Consider the following 23,630-nt stretch of genomic DNA (forward strand, 5'->3'; position numbering starts at 1 on the left):
AGTGAGAATCACTGGTTAAAATCCATGATTTAAATTAGTTAATTTCCCAAGACAGTAACTCTTCAGTAAAGCTAAAATTAGCAATAATGTAAAGATAACATGACCCCAGAATGTACCATGACACAAAGACACATTCTCCCAAAAAACCCTTGTATCGGGAACAGCCACGACTGGAACTAACCCCAGGGAATAAAAACACTTTGTGGGAACAAATGAAGTCGTGTTTTTGCTCGCTGCACACACCCTTTTCACTTAAGTGCGGCCAACGGTAACACATTAGAGCAACGAGGACTAGAACGCCTGCTTGTGTAGCAAAATGGTTTGATGCACTGCTGAGTGCCAAGTGTTTTATGAGGAGAGGTAAATGAACTGTCGAGAGCAACAGCGTGAAAATTATGTAACCATGGTTTGTGGCTGTCACGTGCATCTTTAAAAAACGGCCTGAATTTGTATGCACAATCAGATAAAGGGAGAGGAGATGGAGGATGATAAGGAGAATTGAAAATAGGGGCTGTTAGTCATAGTTACTGCCATGACAATGATGCAAAGCATGAAATCCTTAGATGATGTTCAATCAACTGTCAGACTACAGTCATGCCCTGAAAATGTTTTTCCTACCTTCCTGGTTTTGGGGTGTATTAGTGTATATTACTGACTCATTGTGAAATTCCAGTTCCCTGACTTTTCCTGAGAGAAATTCAAGGACATTCCATCACCAGTGCGAAGCATGAGGAGTGGAAAAACAGTAAGTGAAGAAAGACCTGATCCAGAGCGGGAAAAGGGACAAACAAGGACACAAGTACTGTGCCTGAAAACGTGCTGATTTCTTGGGCTTCTCCACCCAATGTTTTTGGGAACTGTTATTAGTGGGAAGGTAAAATGAGGGAGGATGACTGAGGAAGTTCTCTGAGGCCGGGACACACAGCTGTTTCAGACCGACTCCCACCAATTATTTTTTTGCGGGGAGGGAAAGGAGGAATGGCGTGCACCAACACCTCTTCAGGCATGCACAACAAGAGGAGGGCTTATGGGAGGGTGGCGGGGACGAGGTGACAATGAGGCTGCTTCTTTACAGCCTCCACTCGGTTAGGGTCCTGTTTACTCCTGAATTACTGCGCTGGGGCCTCATGGGAAATGTGCAGTCCAGACGACTCCTGATAAATGCAGTGTCTGGCTTCTGGCAGCACAAACAAACCGTGAACCTATCTTCCATTCTTTTACATAAAGGTTGCACTTACATTCTTGCATAGGTTGAAGTCCACTGATACTACTTTATCATTACAGTGTGGTATGAAGGCATGTCTGTGAACAGCTAGAGCCAAATCAACCATGAGAGGAAACTGGAAACAAAGCCCAAACATGACTGTGAATTCAAAAGAAGGGCTCTGGTTTGTCAAAACCATGACAAAATCAAACACACACTGGAGGACTGGATGTATCATGAATCTTGGCACAGACTGCTGTGTCTACACATCATCGCTGGAACAGACCAAACAATAAGATTTATACAGCAAAGTAACCTGAAACCCTCACAAAGACGCATGTCGAGACTCCTGTAGCACATGTCTGGTTGTTGGGGGTATAGCGGGAGGAAAGGAACAGCCCGATGGAATCAAAAGAACATAAGTGCGAGGATTACCAACCACATCCGGAAGACTAGACTGAGCTCATGTTGACATTTAAGCTTTCACCCTCGCTCCATCTGCTTCTCATTGCTCTCTTCGTTCATTGTGAGCGGCCTCATTGTCGCCAAGACTGCTTTCCCTATTCAGCTGATGTAGAATCCTATAGGCCACACCTGGATCTAATCTCCAAATTAGAGGAGGGGGTTGGCTGTGGAGGGATGAGGGGGCACACAGAGCAGCTCTCCAAGGCTTTGTGGTGAAAAAAGGGCTTGGAGGATGAGTCCAGGGCAAATTAGAGTAGCAGGTGTTTACTGGTGTCAGTGCTGGAGCTTGCATTCGTTAGACGCGCTGGCATCCACCTCGAACGGATCCATCCTCGGGGACCGTGAGCTCATCTAATACCCCAACCTTCATCAAATGAGGAAAACACCACCCTGACCTCCACCAGACCTTGTTGACAGGCAGGACGGGAGGCGTGACAGACTCTTTATTTGTTTGAGGCTGAATGCTGTGATGATTTACAATTCCAAGAGTTACATAACATTTCCACACCGAGTAGGTAGCACATTGTAAAAGAAAAGAAAAAACAAACAAACCTTGTGCTCTTTATTCCTTTTAATGAAAAGCCTATGCTGATGGGGGAATTCGATCCCGTCTGGAATAGCCGTAAAACCAATTTTATGTTTCTTTGCAGTTTAGGTTTCCAATGATTTGGACTTTTCATACATTGCTATAAAGACTAATGAAAATTCCAGAAGCCACGAGGTTAGTCAAAATCCCATGTGGCATGTCTTTATGAGATGTTTTCTAAAAATATATAGACTTTTATGTACATTGAATGGGGAAATTTTTGGCACTGGGTGTATATGTGAATGGTGATGTAACCCACCTGCTGGGCCAATGAGAAGAGGTCCTGATGCAGGGCAAGGACTGCTCTATAAAAAGCACCATCATGTGTGTCTCTTGGGATCATACATGTGTACTCCTCCATGCTGTCCCAGTGCCCTGGGGAGACAAAAATGAAGTTAAGAAGAGCACAAACACAGGCTAAAACAGGAGTTTTTATAGTGACTGAAATGTCCTGAAATCAAATTTGGCAAGGCTGAAGCAGATTGAATTTTAGCAGTTCGTCACACTCCACATCAGCATGCCATAATATAAATGACGGCATCTTCAACATTTTGCTTCCCAACGACAACAATAAAAGATGGTCTGAGTCTTCAGATAGACAAGCCTGCTGGTTGGGCATCTTCTCAGGGTTCATGATTGAATCTGGAAAGTCAAAGCACAGACCACAAACCTCAGAGGGAGCCTCTGCAGTGTGGTCCCTGCTTTTCTCCACCATTGCACGTAATGATATGTCAATGTTATGACTGGATACCGTTCCCATCTGGTGATGCGAGGGGGGCTTGGCAGGAGCTGTTACTGTTTTCATTGCTGCTCAATTTGATTGTATTGTTGCACTGAGTCAGACGGCGGCTGACCTCAATGCTCCATGCATGAAACTCTGCTGACTGCTACTATACTGTTCATTCAAATCGGATATGAAGTGATTGAGTGGTTACCTAGACCCCAGGCTGCAGCGGCAGCCATACGAGCCATCTTGGCCTGGGTTTCCTCGCTCACCAGCGTCCACTCTTCGCAGCACTGCTGGTGCAACTGGCCCCTGGAAAACATTAACCACAGGCTTCAGAGGGTCGAAAAATCAAATCCAGATTTGTTCACTCCCATGTTCACAGTGATGACATCAGTTAATCAGAAACTGATTTCAGCTATCATCAGGTTCTTTAGTTGATCAGGTAATCAGGGACAGTATGCAGTAAGACTACATGGACAGATTCAGTGCAATGCCATCCAAAATGATTTGCATGTCACTTGGTGTCTGACAGCTTTGTGAAAAAATGCTGGTATTTTTACAGCCAAACACTGAACACACATACAGTAAATGGGACATTATTCTTCTGTAGAACATGATGAAGTTCGACTATAGGTAGAGAGAAGTGACGCACTCATTCCTGACTCATTGACATGAATAGTGATGTTGTGTCGTTTAAAAAATTATTTTAACTTTAATAACTTGTCTAAAGCATAGCAAAGCTATACAGTACTGGTCTATCAGATAAAAAAGGCTGTTCTAAAATCCAACCTGTATTTTATTCACAATTCACACAAGGCAACAAAAAAAAAGCTAACATATCGTGATGAAAGATGGATGATTTAATATTCCATGTAAAAACTTTTTCCTTCCTCTTTGAACCCTTGTGGGACATGTATTGCATTGTCCTCCCCCCCTCTTCCTCCTCCTCCTCCCTCTCCCTCTCCTTCTGCTACTCCTTCTGCTCCTTTTTTATGCTGGGATCAGACTACACAATATTTATGTTGTTCACATTGGTCACCATGTCAGATTAAGCAATCACAGTGGTATAAATTCTTGCTGTGTCAACACTACGAGTATGACCCCGACCAATCACCGCTGACGACCCTCCACGAGTTCAAAGGTCATCAGGGAGGAGGGACAGGAAATTGTCAATCATGGCTACCGAAGTGCTGTGTTTAATGTTAGCGGTCTTGTGCTCAAACACAAAAAAGAAAAAATGATTGTGGACCCGTTCCTGGGTCTCAAGAAGAGGACAGTATGAGAGAACTTCAGGTAAGTTAACGAATCAATGAACCGTTCCTCTACTTCACTATTCCACCTGACAGCAGCATCCCTCTTCCTCTTGGCCATGTTAACATATACGCGTCAGAGCACTCTGTCATCCTACTGGTCAACATCAAGGGACACATCTCAAGGGAGATGTTAAACTAGGCAGGAAGATACAAAAAATTCTGACATGCTAGAGTTTTTGTCGGGGTGTCGTGGAGCATCCCAGATACAACATCACTGTTCTTCAGTTATGTTACACTACATGTCTGTTGGTCGTTACCACCGTTCATAATCGAGCCAGACACTGGAAATTTGTCGGCCACGACCAAATCGTATGAAAATTGGCCTGAATTTGTGTAGTCTGATCCCAGCATTAATGTAAAAGTGCATACCACCACCTACTGTATCAGAGTGTATACATACTGTGCTTGTTAAGTCCATTAAGCAACTTAGTTTCATATTATAGTCTATAAATATCGCCTTTAATTTTACCAATACCAATACATAGCCAATAATATACTGTTAGTCATTCCTCTATTCCCAATATAGGGCAGATATATTGGGCCAAAATATATCTTGTATCTAGTCAAGACACTAAATTTCCTTTGCTAGACAACAAATGAGGAAATCTTTCACAACAATAGCAGAGTGCTTTTGGCCATGAATGAGAATGAGATAAGACTAAGTTTCCATCACATCTGCCTTTATTTATTTCTTCATTTGTTCCTAAAGATGAACATCCTTAATCACTGTCCCACCAGTCTGATAAAATCCAGTATCCTGGCAAACAGATGGATGTTCTGGTTGAGGTCAGGTGCATCTAACCAAGACTAATTCCTCATTAACAATAATCAGTGCGGCATTATGCAGGAGATCAAACCCACCGCATGTGTTTTACAGGCAGGATGTTGGAGCGAGCTTAGAGGAGGGAGGGAAGCAGGAGGGACAGACAGAAAGTCAGAGGAGGGTTTGGGTCGAGGTCAGTGAACTGAAGCCATTCTCCAGCTGCCTGGCTATCGTATAACATGAAAGCAACAAGTACAAAAAGCTCCGATACACTGGTCCTACATGTTACTACAGCAGACAAACACAGAGTCCAGTGGAAGGACAGTTCCAGCAATAATTTGACTCAGCAGACCATCATTCACATCTTTGGAATTTCTATTGAATAATCGACCAGAACAGGAGCCAGAGTGAGCGAGAAAAAGTCTGTGGGTCTGCAGGGCATTTACAGTAACATACTAGCATTATATAATAACACTAGAATGGCACTCAGTGGGGTTCAGTAGAGCACATACCTCCGACAAGGCCCAACAGTCCCCTTTAATTAAATCAAGTCTAATCTGATATCAAGAAAGCATACTTTAATCTGCTAGATCCAAATTTTTAATTGGATCTGCATCAAACTGTACTCAATCATAGATACCAGCTACCTTAATACACCTCATTTTCTATAATCAAGATCCATGTATTATTCCCTGAGAAATCAACGAAAATGTTGAAAAATGCCCCATCTCACAATGTTAAAGAAAGTGAGAAAGAATCCTGGATCCATCCCTTCCGTCCTGATCCGCACCAAAACTTAATGTGGTCTATTTTGGGCCGAGACCATCCTCCAGCCAAGTTTTGTGGGAATCCATTATGTAGTTATTGTGTAAAACTGCTGACAAACCAACCAACCAGCCAAAGAACAAATAAACACAGGCAAAAACAAAACCTCCTTAGCGGAGGTAATAAGATAACTTATCCTTGATACCATGAGTTGACATCCTGGTATATTGTAGTAAATTGTTGCCTAATTCAACTCTCTTTATCCACCTTTATCCCTCTGTTTTAATGTCCATGTGTTTCCATACTTAAAGCTATTATATGTACTGAAAAAAAGTCTTCTCCAAAGTCAACCTTGAAATGCTGTTATTTTGGTTATATCACTTTTCAAAATAAACAGAATAGCGGCATGACTAAGTTTGAGTGCCAAGTAGCAGCATTTGTCAGGTATAAAACGGCTCAGTGTTTGGACAACACTTCCCAAACTCTTACTCTGGACACAATTTGAGACTAACATAATATGCCCCACCATTGTAGCAATGATGACTTAGCTTATTCTAAGCCCATTTTAAATTTTTTGTCAAACCCCTTGATTACCTTCAACACTAATGATGGAAATTCTAGACACAAGGTTGCTTCAAAGCTGTCCAATACCTAACTATGGTTTGAGTTTGAATATCAAAAACATTAGTTGCACTTTTAACAATTTCTGACCAGTTTTGTATTAGCACAAAGAAGTCCCTTTACCTTAACAGGGAACAGTGTGTTCTTTTAAGTCTGATCACCTTTAACTCATGTCCTGCTCAACTGTTAGATCATCCCCAAGCCCTACCCAACAAAACACAAACACAGACTCTCTCAGAGTCTTCTTCTTGTAAAATTATTGAATCATTTCCTTGTGAAATGAATCAGGGTGTATACAACAATAGCACAAGGACGGCAGGTTACATAAGCAAATTAACATCTGCTTAGCGTCATGAGCTCAGTGACGATAGACATATTTGGATCTGTCTGACATCTTCTGACTTTCTTTTTCCCTAAAAATGCTCTTTGAAGGTAGGCAATCATTAAGGAGTCGAGCTGTGATGAGCTTTCACCGGAGTGGCGGCGTCTCTCACTAGCATTGGATGCCTAATTATGTATTTACTGGAAAAATTGCGCCACTCAACATAGAGGAATGGTTTTCTCACTCTTTTCGGCCAATCATCAAAGGCCTAATGTCAGAACTCATTAGGAATAGGCCTCCTACGCACCATGAGCAAAACAAAAGTGGGAGAAGGATGAGCTCACAGCAAGTTTACTACCTCAGACACTGTCTTTATCCAATAGAGCCAAGGTTAAAAACAGAAGAAAGCAATGTGTTTTCTATTTTAACACTTCAGTGAATCACAAAAACCCCACGGCGGGAAAGTGTTAGAGAAACACTTTCTGCGGTCAGCAAATATTACAGACATTGTCTCGATAATCAGTGTTTATATATTAAGATACATATCAATAAATTGGACACGTGAAGGTTGGAAAATTTGAACAAATTGTTGCAGCACCACCGAACTCACAACAGATGTGACTACTGACATACCATTCTCCCAGGGCCTCTAAGCAGCGCATCCTGCCCAGGATGAGCTCTGGATCCTCTTTGTTCATGTCGATCTTCTTGTCGTATGCTACCAGGGCATCTTCCCACTCATGCAGCTTCTCATACCAGGTGGCTTGGATTTCCTAGTAGAAAAAAAGACAGCAGAAGGGAGCCACATAAGATACATTAGATTAGATTAGAGAGTTTATTGCCATCGTACAATGTACAACGAAATTAAAAGGGCTTCACATTAAGGTGCACAAGAAACAGGCATCCACATCCAAAATACACAATCCAGGCAACCCAGCACAAAAAATAGATGAATACAAAATGTGTTTTGTTTTAAATATTTATATATATTGCAGGTGTTCATATAAATATACTGCACTATAGAGGAATATTGCACAAATATATATATATTGCACTGTATCAGTTTTTGCACACAGTAGTAGGTGAGGAGAAAATTTTAACCATGGAACTATATGAATCCACACAATTAACCTGAACTACTTCTCTTCAAAAGAGTCAAAGACCTGATTTTTTTTACATTGATCGTCTTTTAGAGTAAACAAAGATTTTTTAAACTACACTCCTCTTACATTTACAGTCTCGCAAAGACTTCCCCATCTAACTTTTATTTTAATATTAAATGGCTAAATAGAGACTCTCAACTCAATCAATCTTGGACCCGTTGTATCTAAATGATTACATTACGAGAGTACATCTCTTCCAGCCGTTGCTTTACTGATGATTCCTGACTGGTATACTAAACAGGGAAACCTCACATCCTCTCACAGTAAAGCTTTCCAAATGGTCACCTCATAAACAAGGTTCCTGGAAGTGCATAGTGAAACTGGTTTTACTGAGTCTTTTCACTTTTACCATGCTTTCACAGAGAAACATAAAGACAGCTCACAAAGGAAGAAGGGAAGACCTTTTTCCATAGGAGTCCTAATGGTTGGGAACAAAACATTTGACTTGGCTTTAGGATAAAAAATAATGGCTTCCTAAAGATCAAGAATGCATTCCACTGAGAAATACTGTTTAGGTTATCTCTAAAACATAGCCCTGTTTATTTTACTGAATAATCCCACCACTGATCGCATACATTAAGTATGTCATAAATACAAGCTTAACTCTTGAATTTGTAACAACTGTGGATTTTAGGAAAAGTAAAAACATTGCATATTAGCGACTCTTTAATGCTAATGGGTTGCTTTGTTTTTTTAAGTCATATTTACTGTCCTTCACTGTATTCTATCTTCACTTTCACATAAGATGAACGCCATGGCTGTTTAAGGTTTTTTTAAAGTGTGTCTGTTAATTCAAGAAATGTAGTTCTATTGTTTCCAGGTACTATTTAGTTTTTGATGTCAATGTTGAATGTATTCAAGTTTAACATCATAAAAATGTTGTTTTTTCTTTATCATTTAAAAAAAAAAAAAATTACATTGACCACCTTCATTGTAATGAAGTAAGACTGAATACCTGCTGATTTAACCACATCAAACCAGTGGTCGATACTGGTTCATTCTGTTAAAATAGTCCTCCCGGTCTACCCAGTCAAGAACCAAACAAAAACCACAGTCACCAAATGATGCAATTTTGGTTACAGAGACGGGGGCCGATCGGAACAAAAAATGCTCCTTTCCTCTTATGTAATTGATGTGGAAAAACTGTGTGCTGGTGTCCAATGCACGTTCACTGTCCGACAGTTGTTTAATTTCTGGACCAGGTTCATCTACAAAATACTTAAGACTTTTATGTAATATTAAACTAGGCATGATTAGTCCTGAACATGAACTGGAAGGGGGAAAAAAAGACAAAGATAAAAATATGGCTCCATGATTATAAAAATAAACTGCAAACAATTTAGATTTCAATGTAGCTAATACAACTAATACAGGAAAAATCTGGCATTTGCTCAATATAAACACCAATGCCAACAATCAGGAGTGGCATATTATGTGTCTTTTAACTTGGACTTGAATCATTTATCAGGAGTCACATAGGGAGTTATAATAAGTGAAGCTATTTAGGAACCTTACAAACCACTGGTCATTAAGAAGAAATTACCATTTGTAGTTTTTGGTATGAAACATCATATCCTTTTACCAGTGGAAAAAGGCAAAAAGTGGTCGTAAGTACTGTTTGAAAAATGAAAAGTAGAAACACATAAAAGGTGTGCAACTATGTACCAAAATTCAAACATCCTGTGATTTGGACAAAAAAGTCCATTATTCCGCTCCTTGCCCTTGACAACTGATCAGCTTAGCAGATGGGTTTTTACACATGCTGCACATTGAGAACAGGGTGTTCTGGGGGTATGTGTCTCAAATGACCCTCATCCCCATGTTAAACTGTGTATGCAGACAAGAGACCACATTCAGTACGATCCACTTAGAAACCTTAAAGTACAATTCAAACTCCACAAGACTTGTATTTACTTGATAGGCCAATATAATATGTGGCCAGATGATGTGGAACTGAGCTTCATTAAAAGGTTTAACAAGATTTAACATTTTTGATGAAAAACCTGTGTCTTTTGCAGGAGGCCTCTGCAGCATAACCCCTGGCTATGCCAACACAGTGGTACCACCAAAGGGAAAGAGCCTTGTTTTTTGTCCCAGTGTTGGTTTGATTGCCACCTAAAATAAGGTTCACATTTTGGTTGGAGGCATAAAAAATGACCAAAGGGTGATAAAAAAAAAAGTACTTACCAGCTCTCCAAAATGCTTCATTGCATACTCTAGTACCCCAGATGCTGCTTCTGGCTGCTGCAGTTTATTGTTGATGCTGTAAGATGTGACAAAAATGAAAAACAAACCTTTTGTTAGACCTTTTGAACACAAAACTTGGAAAAGTACACTACACAAAAAGTCTTTGGTTCAGTGCAGTATGTGAACAATGTGTATGGTAGATGTGTCTTCTGTTGTTACTAAAAGACAGGCAAATGGCAAAAAAATGCCTACAATAGCAACTTGCTGTACAATTACAATACAAAACATCCTGGTTGAGAGTGATTATGCACAGGCAGGCAATTGAGTAGGTGTCAATAGTATGTCAAATGTTTAACCTTTTCTGGAAGAAACTTTTGACAGCTTGAATGCCTTTACATAGCGAACATTGATTCCAAGATAAACAGCTTTTTCTCTCCAACCTGAAGTCTAATTCCCTTGCAGTGAGGTATCTGTTGCTGTTAACTCCACTGTTGACCTCGGGAGGTTGTAGGCTTTTCTTCCTAGTTCCCACCCACCTAAGTGCAGGCGCCATCCAACCAGTAGGAGTCAGTGGGGCAGAGACCAAGTGTTGTTATCCTTCACTGGATTCCCACCCACAAACACTGCTAACTAAGAACTAACTGAATATAGAACTAAGCAAGGGGAACCACTACTAGTAAGCCTTGGGTTTCTCCAGTGGTGGCGGTGGTGAGAATTGTATCCCTGTGCCATCCATGTGTCTTCTGGGAAAGTCTTATCATTGCCAACTAAGTCAACTAAGAAACATGCCTCAGTGCATTTTGAAAAGGTAAAATAAATGTTTCCTCTCCCGGGAAGGTGTTTATTGTGAAAAGCAAATGCACCTAGTGACATTTGTCACGCATGTTTGACAAATGATGAGTTATCTGTCAAGACACCACAATTCCCGTTTGTACACCTTCCAGTCACCCGCACCGCCACCACATCTGGAAACACTCAAATGTACCGCAAGTCTATTATATTTCCTCAAGTGCAAAACCCGTGTGCAGCCACAGCCAATACATCTGTAAAATGTAGCGTTTGAAGAGGGCTGGTATGCAGTGGAGTTCCTGAGGACAGCGGGCGAAAGTTGATGAAGGATACCTGAGCATATATGTCAGAAACCTGGTTTGACATGGGGTTAAAGGCCAGAAAATGTGATGAAATGGCACAGCAAGTGGTCATGCCAAAGCGTAGGGAACTGCTGGTGCAGACCTGCATGATGACAGGTAAAATAACAACTAATCACAACAGGAGCTATCTTGTACATCTTTAGAAGACAACCACTGCAAGGACCTTTCAAAAAGTGTTCGCTGACTTCAGGGACTCAATGTTCTGAGTTGCTATTGTAATCATGCACCAATAGGCCAATGTGCCTGAGGAAAGACTTACTCTCTACCAATACTGATTCCAAAACCCAAATTTAGAGTTCTGACTGGAACAGTGTGCTCATACCAGTAAACTGTTTTTACTTTAACAATTTAAAATCTGTGTGGAACAGATTTGGATCAATTTTCGTTGTTGTTTTAACTATGAGTCAATACACGAAATCCTCCATAAGGGAGACACTTAGATAAAAAGTGCACATACAGATCCGTATATGGATCCAGTGTATCACTGCCTGTATGCAACAACAACTATTTCAGCTATGTACGATAGATATAATTTGGATGTGAGCTTCACAATAGTGATGCCTTATATCCATCGATTATCTAGACAGTTGCAGGAAGCCAATCCCAGCTGACATTAGGTTAGAGGCAGCATAGACCTTGGACAGGTCACCAGTGAATTACACAGCTGACACATACTGTAGAGACAGGCAACCATTCACACCTACAGGGGATTTAGGGTTGCCAATTAACATGACCTGCTTTGGACTGTGGGAGGAAACCGGGCACCACCATGCCATCCCCACATGGAATATCATGCTACTGAATTCTGAAGTTATCGGCTGAATAAAGAAAGTAAAAAAAAAAACAGTTCTGACTGAATTGTCAACTTTTTGCACTCGGTTTCCATCTTCAGTCTGACATTGCCTCCATTCCAACTGATTTTTGTGGGAGAGGGGGATTCATTTTCCCTAACCAATCACTAGAGACCAGTATCCACCTGAATATCATGACATTTTAAACAGACACTGAAGTGTAGCCAAGCATACATAATGGTTTTGCTGGGGTTTTAGGAATGGAGCAGAGCGAAATAAAAGCAAACTACTATGTTGGCAATTTTGAGAAGACATGCCATCTATGTTAAAGCGGCATCTATCTGGTCCATAGCGGTCGGCCATTGTTGTTATAACTCTGGCGCACAGGTTGATAATGCTTGACAGCAGCTCGACAAAGTCGTTAGTCCCGCCCGTGGCACTGATTGGCTCGTTAGTCCCTTCCACAGCGCTTAGTGGATTTTCTGCTTTTTCAAAAACTGTCGTTTCATGTCATGATGCCAGACGAATCAATCAACTCTGTGGAGTGGACGGATTTAAAGTTTTGGACTGAATGACTGAAGAAATGCTGAAGACTTATGACACGATCTTACATCAATCACAAACTAAACCAAACAGTTACGCAAGACATCCTTTATTCTTTGCTCTTGCGTGACAATGAATATCGTCAGTTCACAGACTACATTTCAAGAGATTTTTCAAAAGAAGCTGGTGTAAACAGATGATGAAGAGTGCAACACTCAACAGACTATGGTTGCATAACACAAGAAAGTGAGCTCATTTTGGTAAATAAGCATTTGTCTGTGACTCTCACGGGGCCTGATAGAGTGCCATGCATCATTACAGCAGCCAATTAAACAACAATCCCAGTCTTCAATAAATACAACTACAACACATCCAGTATTCTGACTAACACTGATGATAACACACGGGTATGTTATGTATATTTGATCATTTAAATTTGGGAACTACAAATTACTACTTGTTGTCGAACTATCACCAAACAAACGAAGAACTGCAAGGCCTTTGTGTCCCACCACACACAAACTGCCAGTGCCGAGGTATGCTAAAGCTGCCCAGATGTGGTTTCATCTGAGGAGACAGATCAGAATAAGGGCCTTCTCTCCTGTGGACCCTGGAGATTTCATTGTCCCTCAGCTGAAGCCATCTGGCTGCCAGCTCCAAGCGCACACAGTCTAAACGCATCCAGATGACAGGGCTCACATAGCGTTCTCCTGAAGTAAAAACTCCATCAAACTATTAGCAAGCAGAAAACTTCTTGAAAAACTGTCAAAACACTCTCGTGCAGTGCCACAAGTATCACTTCCTAACTGGAACTTAACTCTGATTTGCTCATGTGAGACATGGACAAGTCACTGAAAAGAGCTTGAGCTTAAGTTCTATCAGCTGTAAAACCGTCATGATTTATTATATCTCGCCATGAAATTCAGACAATGTGCTGTGTATCCTGAATCAGATTTCTCTGAGGTTTAATCCTAAACCCTGAATGAGATTAGCATGCTGCTCTTTTCCACAGAAGTCAAGAAAGGTAAGAAAGGAACATCTTGATACCTGTTTTTAAATGTGTAAGGCCAGTCTGTAGACTATAATGTAAACAAAACAGCCTGAGACTGAATTATATAACATATTTTACAGGACAAATGCAGACACTATGCATACCATTTGGCCATATCCTTGGCCAAATACAGAACAAACAGTTTTGTCTTTCAGCTAACTTTGACTGTGAATTTTTATAGCCCCTTCTATTACAAAAACAGAACCGTGAACCATTGCTATTCAAATACCTCTGACCAGAGGAGAAAGAAAAACAATCACCTTATACAGACTCATACCTTGTATCTGGTTTTTAACTATTAAAACATGAACAGTCATGGCATATGTTTTTGTCATACCTTAATCAGAAATGGTGACTGAATCTTTCAGTCAGGACCTTGGTAGACACATGCTGTTACATTTTCAGCACAGAGAGAAATAAATCACTTTCTACTTGCATGTCTCAAGAGTGTAACACAAGCGATTTATCACACTGCAAACTCTAACCCAGCATGTATACATTAGATTTTGATTAATATAATACACTTAGCCATAATTACCCTGGGTCAGAAAGCACCAAGAGGGAGTAGAAATGTATATATTATTTTCAAATGTTAAACTCTATAATGTATCCACAATCCCCCTCTCGACTATTTTAAAGTGGTTTGGCTTTTTCATTGAAGAGAGAGCATGATCCCTAAGAAAATTGCAGGTATTTTCCTACACAGAGGGGAAGATATATGTGAATCGCGTAGAAAAGAGGAAAAAAGGGGCCTCACTACTGGACTTAATCTAATCTAATTAGGAAGATATCCACTTGATCCTTACTGATTTTTGGGATCTTTGCTTGCCAAGTGCTGACTCCATTCCTTAATGTTGGACATAATAACTTCAAAATTGGATTGGATATCTAAAGACTGATCAAGGAAAGACTCAATCAAGCTCCATTGAATTGATTCACTTTTGTTTTTATAAAGATATTTGTAAGTTTGAATATTTCTTAAAAGATCATTAAAATCACTGACAGGTGAAGGAGTACTGCTACCATGAGGGTTGTACTTGGTCTGTGACAATGTCTGGGTAGGTGTGCGCGTCAAGTGGCATCCACATGAATGCCAGGACCCAAGGTTTCCCAGCAGAACACTGCATTGAAATGAGACTTGAACTCTCAGCAGTTTTAATGTTGTGTCTGATCGGTGTATTTTTGGCAAAGGCTATCAAGAGGCCTAAAATGGAAGTACATTGATTCATTACTCAAAACAGGTGTATTTACATCTGTCCCGCAGGTCCTCTCAGCCAGGTGCCAGTTGTAACCTAGTGATAGTGCATTGTCAAGGAATGCACAAAAAATCTAGGAAACAGTCGGGTTCAAAAGCTCAGAAATCACAGATGTAGACAAGATATGACTTTTGGTTCATGGTTTGATTTGGTTGATGGTTGCTGGAGGCGTGTATATAGACACCAACAAGAAGGCCAAGTCTTCAAAATTTAAGAGGAGCCTTACTGCTTAAATGGTTCATTACATTGGCAAATCTTTCATATCACTGAGCCGTACACTTGCACCACTACAGGAAAAGTGGAAAAGTGACCTGATACTTCTCTGACCTTTGCGTCTACAGAACTGTTCATTGTTGGGGCAGCCAAAATGCAATCAACAATATTCCAAAGCAGAATGAACCCAACTATCTAGCACCTTGGGGGAGTTCTTTCCATTGCACAAGCCCCATCTGAGCAGACTACAGATGAGAAACGGATGGAGGTAGAACATTGTTGACAGCACAACGTACAATGCTTCAACCAACCATTGTCTTTGAAACAAACACTTCCCAAGGCAATAGGACACAAGAAGGCCAATTTGAGAGATTAAAATGGAAAAAACATTCCAGTCAAGATGACCTCATGTTTACGAGAAAATATGTCATGCAGTAGGGGTCGCCACACAGAGCCAGTAAAGAGAACCTGTTTTACATAAGAATTTTTTTATCCTGGCTAACAGGTGGCTCAAAGTTGAAAAGTAAATCTTCATCTTGATTCTTCAAGACATAATCACACACACACAAAATGAAGAATTCAAACCTCTGTAAAATGTTTGCTGGAACTAAGTAAACACATGCAATTTTAAATAGATAAGACCTTACATTAAAGCATCATTATGCAGAAATGTGGTAGAATGTAGGCATTTTGTGCAATTTGGCGCCCCCCAGAGTCTCTGGGCGCAACACTGCTGTCGTTAATACAAATCCCGGGTCTGTAACAATGTGTCAGACATAATGTAGGTGCTAACTGCAAACAAAACTCATTATGTCATAACAATGTTATGTGTTGAAAACTTGTATGTTGAAGTAAACATGTATGTAACGCTGTGATCCTACCCTCTCATTGAAGTTACATAGTGCAGAAACAAGTGATAGAGGGGCGGAGTGTCCGAGACAGAGACACCATTCACCCTGTTACAAGTAACTTTACCGTCAAAATGATTCTGAAGCTGTTATCTGAAGGTAAAAAAGTTACATAATGTTACTTTAAATAACAGCAAGTTTTGAAGGCATTGAAAGATTGATAGTCTAAAACAAAACAATATTAAGAAGGCCCTTGTACCCATTTTTTCTTTGCCTAAAAGCCTAAAAACTATCCTCATTTGTTTATTGGATCACAGAGACCAATGTAGCATGAAGTGCTTTGTTTTTCCTTCTCTGTCCAGAAAAGTTGCACCGACGATCCAATTCAGACATCAGTCACGGGCAATTACAAAATGATTGACATTAATGGGTCCAAAACATTCCTACTTTTTCAGCTGCATATTTTTTTTAGCAGCATGACTGAGCTCTGAAAGAAAACGATACTGTACTACTGAATGTTGACACGTGAATCGGATGATGAATGAAAGCAGGGCAAGGCGGGGCAGGTTTATTTCTTTAACCCCTTTCAAACACAGAGAGAAATAAACATGCATTATGTAAGGAATTCAAATTAACTAAAACATTTGAATAGAAAAGGAAACATAAAGAGAAAGTAGAAAGAGAAAAAAGATTAATAGACAATGCAACAAATGTTGGAGCGTCCTGATATCCAACCAGTACACCAGTACACAGTACACAACTACTGCTGCTTGATACTGACATCTTACCTCTTGACTTTAAAAGCATAAAATGGAATAAACATTACTTTTAAAGCCAAACAATGAAATTATTGTAAAGCATTGAAATCCAAGCTATACAGTGCTTTGATAAATGCTGTGACATAACCAATGCTCCATCTCTCATTTAGATAGCACCTGAACAAAATATACCATATCTGAGCAGTGTCAGTCAACACCGTCTAAAATGAGGACTCAAATCCTCAACTTGTAATGCATGAACACCACATACATTTTCAAGCCTGTCATGCACAGGTCATCTATAGCAGTGATGAGCAACATGTTGTCATCAAAAACAGATCTTGGCCCCTGTGTGTCTTAAGAGACAGCAGCATCACATGCATCACTGCATGAGATAAGCATGGAGGCATACGAAATGGTTACCTCAGTCATCTACTTCCTTCCAGATTGTCCTGGGGGGTTGAACTCATCACTGACTTCATATGACTGGCCCTTTGTCTTTCATTTCTCGAAAACGTCAAGACAAAAAGGCAGTTGTTTCGTCACCGAGCAGATGCTGCAGCATGAGGAAATTCTTTCACAGTATCCCTCAACTTTGAGATGATAAAATACACTTGTCAGTGACGTTCACCAAAAAGCTTACTCCTTTGGAATGTGGCATCCTAAAAGGGTAAATACGACTAAAAATGTATTGCAATGCCAAATGAACAAAATGGCCCTTGTTGAAATTGTATACATAAAGAAAACAAGTCGCTCCTTCTATTGCATAATTCTACATAACTTTCTTCTGTTTTTCTTTCTCCTCAAGTAAGTTGGGCATGTTAGGAGGCCATTGAGACATCAGCCGGAGAAACCATTCCGCCTATGTTTACACCACAGTATCACCACACTGGGACACCACTGCAGAATGTGTCTCCTGGGTTCATCACCTTCAGGTCAAGAGACCAACAGAACAAAGCGTCTCCGGTGGCCCAACAAAAAAGAAAAAAACATCCCGACAGCTACCTCATTGGAACGCTGCTGTTGCTATGTTAACAAAGGGATCCATATACAATGTTTTTTGGAAGACTTCAGTTTCTGTGGGCTACATATTGACTACATTTTCACTGAAATTGTCCATTAAATATTTCCAATGAAAGATGCCAGGTCTTTGATATATTTATTTTTTCTTTGTCCTACTGAAATCGATCCATGCTGTAATTCGCTTTTCTTCTAAACAATGGAAAAAAGCGGGTGCAGATGTATCATTCAAACAAACAAATTACACCAGTGTTATGAGGTAACAAAACGACAGCTGTTGGCCAAAGAGATGTTTATATGTAGTATCTATATTTACGCTGTATTCAGATTCCTTGAGATATAATTTCTAGATGCATGGAGACGAATCAATACAGTGAAGGATTATGCAGATTGACGTTGAAAGCCAAAGTTGTTATATTTTACTTTAATTAAAAGCAAAACCTACTTAATGCCTGAGATCACAACCACAAAGCTAAACACATTTAATGATTAACCAGAAACAATGGAATCACTTCATGGCACAAGTGGTTTTTGTTTTCTGTTCTGTGATCCAACTGTTTTTTACATCCCACTGTCACGAAACGTCTCTCTGAAGCAGTGCCACATGGCGAACTGTGCTTACACGAAGCAGAGGGGACTATTCTAAAGGGATAGTGGCTAATCCACCTTCTTCCCCTGCAGTACTGTTTGTCCCTGCTACTGGTTTGTAGGGTGGCGAGCAGACAGCTGCTGCCTGGCCGGGGTCCGCCAACGGACACCACCTGGTAGCCATCACCAGCTTCAGCCACCAGACCTCTTGAAGGTCTGCCAGGGCATGAAGGCTGCCACTCTCAGAGCTGCGGGATGCCCCGGTGCATACCAACTCCTTCATTATGGAAAATATGGAACAGTTTATTCTGCCCCTACACGTGACCAGGTTTAACTGAGTTGCAGTTCCTTAACCCTTGGGTTATTTTGAAATCCAAATCCATGGTTGCTCAGCTGCTTGCCTTAGGTGTCTAAAATCAAGGTAATATCCATCCCATTGTGATTTTGTAATGACTTAACTGTAAATCAGCTAGACTGTGAGAAAATAACTCAGACCAAAACCAAAAGTATCCATTTTATAATGTAATCCAGCAACCTTGTGGCCTTCTTAGTTCAGTGAATCACAGTGAATCCACTGCTGTTATAAGGGCTTTACAATAATGTGTTCTACTCGAGATTGATATGGTAAAGGGGCTCTTCAGTAAAAAAAAAAACAGGCTGATGACCCTGTCTTTGCAATCAGACCACTGGCGTACAGTGAATATCAACCCTATTTCTCATACCTATACTCTCATTTAGATGCCAAAGATCTGTGTTAGATTATTCCTACTTCAAAGTCTAATCAAAACCATATTACTGCTATGATGATCCAAGATTGTAAAAAGATGAGAAATGTAACCTTAAGCTTTGATATATTTGATTAATCTGAACACAGGATACATAAATGATTCATTAAATGGTGAGAGTAAGCATCTCAAGGGAACAAAATGATGCCTTCAAATAAACCAATCTGTTACCAAAATCTGTCGAATTCAAATGAAGATCTTCTGTGTGAACACAGCAGACAGGTGGAACAGGTTACTGTTAATAAAGGTTATGTAATTCAACGTTTTCAAGATAGAAGCCCTGGAATCTCCTGGCTCCTTCTTTCACCTCCTGCCTTTCCTGTAATTGAACCCATGAGTGCTCTGCTGACAGCTTGGCCCTGGTGGTCACTTTGATTACAAAACGATTTTCCAGTGTATTTAGGGACACAAAGCTGTCTGAGTATATTCTGACTGAAAACACGTTTTTGTCAGCTTGTACTTATCAAAGATAGATGACTGCTGCAATTTGCACAGCAGGGTGTCCAACTTGTCTTAAAAGGAGAAGGAAAAAATCTGTTCAATGAAATGTGTGGGCTTCCCAAGGAAGTCACATAAAGACGGGAGCTTTGGTTAAAGTTTAGTGAATTCCTCTAATGTTAAGAGGAGCCATGCATTCTTCAAACAGAGCCTGGTGAGACATGGTTTGAGGGTAAAAGGTGTTAAAAGAAGCTGCTTGGAAGGGAAAAACAGCGTGATGCTAAACGTATAAAACGGCATCCAGCTGGACCTTTGTGTACTAGCACCGAATGACAGAGTCCAGGACCAGAGGAAAGTGATGCCGCTGGGATGCATTGCTGGAGAGTGAGATGTGACTCACAGAGCAGTTAGAGCAATGAGAAAATCCAGGAAGGCAAATTATCCACATTTTTCCAAAAGAGACTGACGCACATCAGTGACTTAAGGTTAAAATTTACAGGGAGGTCAACAAGCACTACACACCATCGAGCATTACATTATTGAACAGTTAGAAACATTTGAGACTGTAGAAACATTATTTAGACAGGAGCTGAGGGGAAAATGATAAAAATAGAGAAAACAGATACTTTCAAATGTAAGACCAGTAAACTTTCTGCTGTTCTTTGTTGGCAGCAGAGTTGGAAATTGTCACAATTACATTTAACATATCAGGGCAAAGATACTCATCTTAATTGAATTTACTCTAAATAGTTTCTCTCTGGTAGATATAATCTCAAGACAAATGCAATGGAAAGGCAGACTGAACATCCAGGAGAACATTGTGGTAGCTGAACCCTACATATTACAGTCAACACATTTGTTTCCTGTTTAATGCTTAAAGCACATGGCACATGCGGCACATGTGACTGAGACACATAAATGTTGGGGTTGACCATAAGCATTTTAAAAAGCAAAACAAACAAATAAAGGAAATTCAAAGCACATGTCAACTTTGAAAATAATTATAAAACCATGCAGTGAGTTAAGGGGAAATGCAGAGCGATAACCAGTTGTGGCCGGTAACATCCAGAGAGCAGAGTGACAGGGGAAAGGAAGAGCCTTACACATCCAAATATTTCACTTCTACTCCGTGACACATCAAAGCAATAACAGACCATCTCATAATTATGTAATATTTGGGAATTTAAGGGAAAGTCATACTTTTTAATTTGTGCTCCAAACCGCAGTCCCCGTGACACAAAGATGATGCTTAACAGAGCGCTCTAAACTGTTTCCTTATTTGTTCGCCTGACCAATGGAGGAAAAGTGAGGTACGCCTGCCAAACATTTGGCAGGAGAGACACAAAGAGCCTGAGGTTTAAAAAAAAACACAAAAAAAACACGAGGCGTTGCTGGTGATGCAAGATTATGTAATGTGATGGTAGACGAGGGTTAAAGTGTGAAGTTTTATTTTTGCTCCACAGTTGTAATATTACCTCAACCCTCAGTTCCCTGGTCTGTGCTTTCATGAGTTACATAATTCGTTTAACTGAATGATATTACTGATTGACGTCCTGGTTGTTTATATTATTGACAAGACAATCAAGCCATGCAATAAATATTGACAAATGTTGAGAAATTATATATATGTGTCTCAAATTGCAACTAAGGGTTTAAAGGTGGCACTACAGTTATTTGGTACTAGACTTTTATTGAATTAGGGGAATTGTATGAGACAGATTAAAAACTATTAACATTTTTAGCAAAACATTAAGATTTCACAGTGAAGTTGACTTTTGACCTTTAAAAATGTCATCACTTCAGACATTTACGTAAAGTTTTGTCATAATTATCATAGGAATTGTTGAGAAATGGCCAGAAATGTCTTTTGTGAGGTCACTGTGACCATGACCACCAAAACTAATCAGTTTATCCTTGAGTCCAAGTGGACGTTTGGACCAAATCTTGAGAAATTCCCTCTATGCGTTTCTGAGATATCGTGTTCACAAGAATGGGATGCACTGAGGTCAAAGTGACACTGACCTTTGACCTCCAGTTCATCCTTGAGTCCAAGTTAACATTTGTATCAAATTTAAAGAAAGTCCCTCAAGGCTTTTTTAAGATATTGCATTCACAAGAATGGGACAGACAGACCATTGGACGGACAACCCGAAAACATAATGCATCCGGCCACAACTATTGCCAGCACGGAGGTTTTGAAATGTTACAAAGGGAACAAGAACTTCTATACAAGTGGTCTTTAATACAAATATATAGGTCTTTACAGACTTAAACAAAGTAGTTTAATGTTGTGTTTTAATACATCTACTGTACTGTACAACTGTGTGTTGTCAACATTATTATCTATGAATGTGCAAACACCATCATCTCTGCCTTTTCCAAACAGTTCATTCCTGTCCATGTGGAGAAGAGAAAAACCCATAAAGTTCAAGTAAAAACTGTCAGGAATCTCTTGGCTTTAGCCATGTCCAGTAACACACAACACACAACTTTGCATGACAATGATCACACATAGCTGAGTATCACAGAAGTCAAATATGACTTATTGTCTCGATGCTCAAGGTACACTCAGACACCCCCAAACCCCACAACGACCTCTTTAGCTTAATCTCCAAAGGTAATCTTCTCTAAGTTGGCAGGGCTGGCAGCTCCTCAGGGAAGGATGAGATAGAAATTCCAAAGAATGAAGATTCAAGAAGGCCTCTCTGATGTCTGGCTTTGCAAAAGTATTATTATCACCTTTAGCCAGGGATTGGTAAGTTAGAAATTTTAAAAGCAAAGATGACCTAAGTAGACATTTTGCAAACATCATCATTACGAAACACAAATGCAGAAGGCTGCTTTAACTTCCCATAAAATATTGTTTTAAGTGCCTACTGTATGAGTGTTTCCTTTCCCTGTGAATAAATTTGACAAAAATCACTGAGTAAATTAGTCCATGCAACCAGCTAGTAGTCATTGTGCAGAGCTTCTCAATACCCATTTCAGACAGACACAGTGACCCAGGTCAAACCAAGTTTTGGGGCTATTTTAATGGGCGAATGTGGGTTAGCTGAAAGACAACCAATTTAATCTAAGAGCAAATACACTGTGTAATTCTTCAGACATGGTTAGGATACCAGACTAATCGCAATAACCAATCAGGAGAATGGAGGATAGGTGCAAAAGGAGTTTCATATCAGTCTAGTCCTTCTCAATTCATTTTTTTATTTCCAAGGGGTGTTATCAACAGGTGCAGACCAGAAGGCAAGTTTGGGCGGTTCTTGGTATGATTTTAGGCAGGAAAAAAATGTCAGCCTGGTCACTAACAATCTCCTATTACAGCTAAACTCTACACTAGAATGTGTATTTGATAATATTTAGGCAAAAAATATGCTATGTGGTAACAGAATATTTTTCACATTTGACCAGCACGGCCTAGTTAGACAGTACGATCTGTCCTTGATGGACCCTCAGACTGAACACAACTGGATAGACCTACTATCACTCAAAGTCAATACAATACAATACAATCCAAGCAGCAGAACATGTGGCATGTGCCTTTCATATCTGGACTGGGAGTGCTGCTCTGTCAGTCATCATATCAAACCCACCCAATATTAGATAAACTGTTGTAAACAGCCTGATCCGGACCGGACCAGATGGAAATCTATCTGAATGGGAGGGGGACCAGATGCATCTGCTGAGCGAATGAGCTTGGCAGATTCATTTTGTTCCCAGGCTACAAAGGACCTACAAGGACAGCAAAGTCAATAGACGATGCATGTGCGTGTTCGCATTCACCTGTAACCATAAACACTGTATGAGTCTAAGAAAATCAACTAAAAGCAGCAGGACAAATCCTGATATAGACAGCAGTGATTCATTTTGGATCTGAATAGCCACTTCTAATTTTAGGTCACTGTATGGGCAATTTCAGTAAAACATCACTTAACAGTTAAAAAAAAACATGTTAATAAATCAATTTTTTCAGCTCTAGTAGAGTCACATCAAAGAAAAAAAGGAAAAGGAAAGTGGTATGTTAAAGAGTCTATTTCTCTCTGCCTCCTAATGTTTCCAGTGTTACTGTGAA

General features: G+C 40.1%; 1 protein-coding gene across 1 annotated transcript in view; it reads right to left on the reverse strand.

The window, feature by feature from the left end:
* Window positions 1–23,630, reverse strand: part of mtor (mechanistic target of rapamycin kinase) — an 89,947-nt gene that overhangs the window by 27,567 nt on the left and 38,750 nt on the right. The window contains exons 29-32 of the mRNA XM_073469565.1: window positions 10,117–10,192; window positions 7,400–7,539; window positions 3,191–3,291; window positions 2,515–2,630 (exon numbers count right to left, since the gene is read on the reverse strand). Of these exons, the coding sequence (XP_073325666.1) occupies window positions 2,515–2,630; window positions 3,191–3,291; window positions 7,400–7,539; window positions 10,117–10,192 (433 nt within the window). The remainder of the gene's footprint in view (window positions 1–2,514; window positions 2,631–3,190; window positions 3,292–7,399; window positions 7,540–10,116; window positions 10,193–23,630) is intronic.

This window comes from Pagrus major, chromosome 7 (assembly GCF_040436345.1).
Source record: "Pagrus major chromosome 7, Pma_NU_1.0".
Classification (NCBI taxonomy): Eukaryota; Metazoa; Chordata; class Actinopteri; order Spariformes; family Sparidae; genus Pagrus; species Pagrus major.